Source organism: Chrysochloris asiatica, unplaced genomic scaffold (assembly GCF_000296735.1).
Source record: "Chrysochloris asiatica unplaced genomic scaffold, ChrAsi1.0 scaffold00354, whole genome shotgun sequence".
NCBI lineage: Eukaryota > Metazoa > Chordata > Mammalia > Afrosoricida > Chrysochloridae > Chrysochloris > Chrysochloris asiatica.
In genome coordinates, this window is record NW_006408872.1 from 104,785 (window position 1) to 110,751 (window position 5,967).

General features: G+C 40.2%; 1 protein-coding gene across 1 annotated transcript; it reads left to right on the forward strand.

Moving 5' to 3' along the window:
* The first annotated feature begins 1,742 nt into the window (after positions 1–1,742).
* LOC102830957 (M-phase phosphoprotein 6-like) lies at positions 1,743–5,670 on the forward strand. Its single transcript, XM_006876124.1, has 2 exons — positions 1,743–1,808; positions 5,233–5,670. The coding sequence occupies exons 1-2, from the start codon at positions 1,743–1,745 to the stop codon at positions 5,668–5,670; spliced, it is 504 nt and encodes a 167-aa protein (XP_006876186.1).
* Positions 5,671–5,967: the final 297 nt, after the last annotated feature.

Below are 5,967 nucleotides of genomic sequence, written 5' to 3' on the forward strand. Positions count from 1 at the left end.
TCTGGAGACTTGCCTTAATCAAAAAGCACTGTGACTGTGGAATATGGGCATCTGCTGGCCAGGTATACTTCTCATCTTTGCTGATGCCTGTGTTACTGTTGGGCCCAGTGTGTTTTGAGGAAGACCTGCCAGAAAACCGTTATCCCAAAAGCACTTTAACAAAGCAGTTTGTTAGAATGTTGTTCATGAGAGTTAGAAAAGCTGACAGCTCCTACAACAGTTTCTTAAGAGGGAAATTAAGCTATGTTTCATTCCCTGTTGAATGTATGTGGAATGTTTTCTTTTACAGTGCTTCTGGGACTTTGATTGCAGAGCTCTTCAGTATTACATATCAGTAGAGCCAGAATATGGTGATGAGGAGCATTGGTGCCCTTTCTCATGGTTTTATCCAGATCTCACTTCATCCTTACCACAAACCTTCAGTATTGGGAATGGGTGGAATCGCACCTATTTTCTGGGTAAAGAGGTACTTTTCTTCTGGTGACTCAGTTAGGGAAAATTGGTGCTGTGTCTCTGACCCCAGTTTTCAGTTGTTGAATCCTGGCTTCTGCTCTCTCCATCACTAACCTAAAGGTGTTGTGTGAGAAGTAAAGTGGATGTGAGAAGTGACCGGTACTGTCCTCAGAGGTATATATAGGTGGTGAGGGACAGTTCAGTGAGTCTCTGGGAACTACTTTCATCCACTACTTTGTTGTTGTTGTTATGTGCCGTGGAGTCAGTGCCGACTCATATCAACCCTGTACAGAGTTTCCGAGGCTATAAATCTTTATGGGAGCAGAAAGCCTCATCTTTCTCCCACAGAACAGCTGGTAGTTTCGAACTGCTGACCTTGCAGTTCACAGCCCGATTCATAACCACTACACTACTTCACTATTACCAGAGTAAAAAACTAAAATCACCAAACCAGTTGCTGTCAAGTTGATTCCTAATCACGGCAACCCTGTGTATGCAGAGTAGAACTACACTCCCTAGAGTTTTCAAGGCTGTGACCTTTTAGAAGCAGATTGCTAGGCCTTCCTTTCAAGGCTCCCTAGGTGAGTCTGAACTTCTGACCTTTTGGTTAGTGGTTGAATATTTAATCATTTGCGCCATCCAGGGATTCCATCTGTCAGAGTAGCTACACACAATGTGATCCATATTGAAGTTTGGCAGAAAGTTTTGTTTAGCAAAAAAATTCTATGACTCAGGGAAGTTTGAAAACCATTACCCTATGCCTACTTCTTGAAGAAATCATTGTCACGTAACTAACTGTGCTTGGTCGCCCTGGGAGACATTTAAGTGAGAGGCCACCATAATGTAGAGAGCTCAGGAACTGCCTTCTAGGTGAGCACAGAGATTACTCAAGGGATACAGAGGGTTGGTGAGGGAAGGTTTGAGGTCAAGCTCATCAGCTAAGTTATCAGTTATAAAGGCTGACACTCAAAGGGTAAAAATAATTGGGAACAGTTCTGTCATAAGCTATAACAAAGCTTACTGAGAAGCTGCAATATGTGATGTCATTATGGACATAGTAACAAAACTATTAGAGGAATGGGTCATGAGTAGCATTACTGTGGGCAGGAAGTAGTATTTGACTCTAGTCAAAACAATAGCTTGTGTAAGCTATGCATGAATGCTATCACAAATAGATGTTGGTTGAAAGTGAGTTGCAAGAACATGGGGGCAATATGTTTTCAGTAATAACAAGGAATGATAAATGTTGAATGGGAGGGCATGTATAACTAGTAAGTGGCTGACATACGATGACCTGGAAAAAAGTGAGCACTTGCCCCAATACTACTGCAGTTACTACTGAAGCCAAGAATAAGGTCTGACCCAGTAAAAATTCTAGCTGAGGGAGCACAGTGTTCTCACATGGTGAGCAGCAATGGGCATCAGGGTAGAACCTGACTAGACTCCAAAACTTCACTTTCTTTTCCAAAGCTGCACTCATTGTCCCATCTAGAATCCTCTTCTCCCAGACATTCATGTAGTTGGCTCAGTCATTTGTTTTAGACTCTTATTCAAAATCCAATTTCTCAGTGAAACCTTTCCTGACTGCCTTTGTGAAATTAGGAGACACTTGTGAGATGCTGCAGGACTTATGGTAGAGGACTGTATGTCCTAACTCCAAAATTCTCTGTGAATGGTTCCACCTACAGTTTGTGTAGGTCTTTACTTCAGGCCTCTTCTCCCTTCTTACAGGTGGTCTTCTCACTGTAGACTTTCCCCTCACTACTAGCATTTAGGACTACCTGTGATGCTGTGGGTTAGAAGTCAGGCTGTCAACTACAAAGCTATTGATTCAAATTCACCAGCTGCTCTGGTGTAAATGTAAATAAACATTTACAGTTTTGGAAACTGTACATAAGGTTGCTATGAGCTGAAATCAACTTGATGGCAATGGTTTTTTTTTTTGAAGGAAGTGTAGTAAGTAAGCTATCTCTTTGTTGACTTACCCATGAACCAGACTGGGATCTTCTTCTCCATCAGTTGGTTGTAGGGACATTCATAAACCCATAGGTGTGAGTTGAAACTGAGACATCAGTCCAATAGTGATGGATTGATAACATGGGAATCTGGACCGATATTCATATAAATTCCCTGGTCCTCTGACCCTCTCATGTTCAGAGCCAAGCTGCTAACGTTTTTGTCTGTGTCATGTTAAAGTCTGGTAAAGTCTACAGGGAGGTGAGTCATTTCACACCTTCGCCCAATATCCCCCAGTGCAGCAAAAATAGTTTTTAGAAAGGAGTTAGTTATCAAAGAAGCATGCTGTAGCCCCAAAGCCTGGGTAATCTGCACTGTAACTCCTTCATTGGGATGTGCCAAACTTACCATACAACTGGTTTACTCTTCATAATTCCTAGTGTGTATTTGGTTCTGCTGAGGCATATGACCTAAGGGGAAGTACTGCAACCTGGACCTTCTGAGAGCACCCTACCCTGAGGGCCTTCCAAGACATAGCATTGGGTTGGAGTAGTATTCCCAAGGGCAGCAGACCTTGGTGATAGAAATGAAGCTGGAGATCACATGATAGAATTTTGCAAGACTAATGACCTATTAATTGCAAATACCTTTTTTAAGAAACACAAGACATGACCTCAGCAGATAAAATACACAGAAATCAAATTGACAATATCTGTGGGAAGAGATGGTAGAAAAGCTCCATTCATCAATTAAAATAAAATCAGGGGCCACCTGTAGAGCAGACCATCAATTGCTCATATGCAAGTTCAGACTAAAACTGAAGAAAATGAAAACAAGTTCACAAGAGCCAAAATATGACCCTAAATATATCCCACCTGAATTTAGAGATCATCTCAAGAACAGATTTGATGCATTAGACACTAAGGACTGAACACCAGAAGAGTTATAGAATGACATGAAGAACATCATACAGAAAGAAAGAAAGCAAAAGGTCATTGTAAGGAAAAGAAACAAAGAGAGAGACGAAAGAGAGAGTCTTGGCTTCAACAGCAGGCAGGTTTAATGAGAGTAAACCTAGGAGAGGGTACTCTTAAGTCTCCAAAGGAGGCCAAGAGCCTGTCTGTTCTCATACAGACTGGGGTATTTAAAGGCGGTGTGGTCTGGGTACAGTTCTGGCAAGTTTGCAATGGGCGGGAGTATGGAGATTTTGGGCAGGGGTAGTTGCAATGCCATTCCATTGATCAGGTGCAAGGTCCTTCAGTCATTAAGAAGACAAGAAAAAAAGGAAAAGACAAAAATGGATGACCTACAAGATGCTGAAGCTTTATCTCCAAAGTAGAGCTACTAAAGCAAATTGGAGAAATAAAGAGGTAAAAGAGCTGAACAGAAAATTTCAAAGGACAGCTTAAGAAGACAGAGTCAAATATTACAATAAAATGTGCAAAGATCTGGAGTTAGAAAACCTAAGGGAAGAACATGCTCAGCATTTCTCAAGCTGAAAGAACTGAGGAAAAAAATTCAAGCCTTGACTTGTAATACTGATGGATGATACCATAGGAAAAATATTGAATGATACAGAAAGCAGAAAAAGAAGATGGAAGGAATACAGTTTCACTATAGCAAAAAGAAATAGTGAATGTTTTACCATTTCAAGAAGCAACATAACATCAAGAAACAATGATAATGAAGGAAGAAAGCTCCAGATATAGATGAAATACAAATTAAAAATTTCCAACAAATGGATGCAGCACTGGAGGTACTCACTCATCTATACCAAAAAAATTGGAAAATAGCTACCTGGACAACTGATTGGAAGAGATACATATGCATACCCATTTTAAAGGGAGGTGACTAAAAGGAATGTGGAAATCATTTAACAATATCATTAATATCACATTGAAGCAAAATTTTGCTGAAAATAGTTTTTACATGGCTGCAACAGTACATCAACAGGGAACTGCCAGAGGTTTAAGCTGGATTCAGACAAAGACATGAAATGAGAAATATCATTACTGACATCAGATAGATCTGGCTGAAAGCAGAGAATACCAGAAAGATGTTTACTTTTGCTTTATTGACGACGTAAAGGCTTTCAACGATGTGGATCATGACAAGCTATGGATAACATTGTGAAAAATGGGTATTAGGTACATAGGACCAAGATGCACTCATTCAAACAGGACAAAGGAATATTGAATGATTTAAAATCAGGAAAGGTGTGTGCTAGGGTTGTGTCCTTGTACCATACTTATTTAACCTTTATGTTGAGCTCATAATCCAAGAAATTGGACTACATGGCAAAGAACATGGAATCAGGGTTGGAGGAAGACTCATTAGCAACCTGTAAAATACAGATGATACAACCTTGCTTGCTGAAAGCAAAGAGGATTTAAATACTTATAAAATCAAAGACCACAGCCTTCAGTATGGGTTGCACCTCAGTGTAAAGAAAGCAAAAATGCCCACCACTGGACCAAGAAGTAACAACATAATAGGTGGAGAAAACACTGGAGCTGTCAAATACTTCATTTTATTTGGATCCACCATCAACACTCATGAAAGGAGCAGTGAAGAAATCAAAGGTTGTATTGCATTAGGCAGAGCTGCTGTACAAGACCTCTTTAAAGTGTTCAAGATTTTGATCTTTGATCTAGAAGATTTTTATATCAGTTTGAGGATTAAGATGCATCTGACCCAAGCCATGGTATTGCCAATAATAGCTTCATATGCATGTGAATGTTGGAAAATAAGTAAGGAAGAATTGAGGCCTTTGAATTACGGTGTTGGAGAGGGCTATTAAAAGTACCATGGGGTGCCGGGCAGGGAGCGCCATGGCGGCGGTGCACAAACTGGTTATCCAAGAAGCAGCTGGAAGAAGAAGAAAAGAAAATCATCAGTGAAGAGCACTGGTATTTGGACTTGCCAGAGCTGAAAGAGAAGGAGAGCGTCATAATCGAAGAGCAGAGATTCTCATTATGCGAAGACCTTCTCTACGGAAGAATGTCGTTCCGAGGATTTAATCCTGAGGTTGAGAAACTAATGCTTCAGATGAACTCTAAGAGCAAAACTGAAGAAGTTAAAGATGAAGCCGTGGAAATTGATGTGTCCGATGCAGAAATGGCTAGAAAGTATGAAAGCCTGGTGGGGACAATTGGAAAAAAGTTTGCCAAGAAACGAGATCGTGCCAATTTTGAAGAAGATGAAAATGGAAACATGAAAAAGACCAAGACAAAGAAGGTGTTCTTAAAACCCCAAGATTAAAAAGAAGGCCTTGTGAAAGATAGCAGCAGCACATTTTGGAACTTAGCTCTAGCTTTTGATATGACAATGTGTATTTATAAACAGGTGTGTACTTTTAGAAAATGCTGTCCCTAAAACAGATGTGTGATGGATGTTATACATCCTTTGCTTAATGGTGACCATCAGGAAGGGATTTTCTGCCCTTGATCCTTGAATGTACCCAGTTACTTGTGGCTTCCTACAGACCTTTTGATCTTGGATATTTAAAATATTGTCTATGGTCCCTGATCTTTAATAAATGAATATCATTGTTAAAAA

Excerpts from the sequence above, each read along its gene's own strand:
- LOC102830957 (XM_006876124.1), top strand. The coding sequence starts at position 1,743 with ATGACCTGGAAAAAAGTGAGCACTTGCCCCAATACTACTGCAGTTACT. Across the intron at positions 1,809-5,232 it reads CTACTGAAGCCAAGAATAAG|GGAGCGCCATGGCGGCGGTG; the intron begins GTCTGACCCAGT and ends GGTGCCGGGCAG.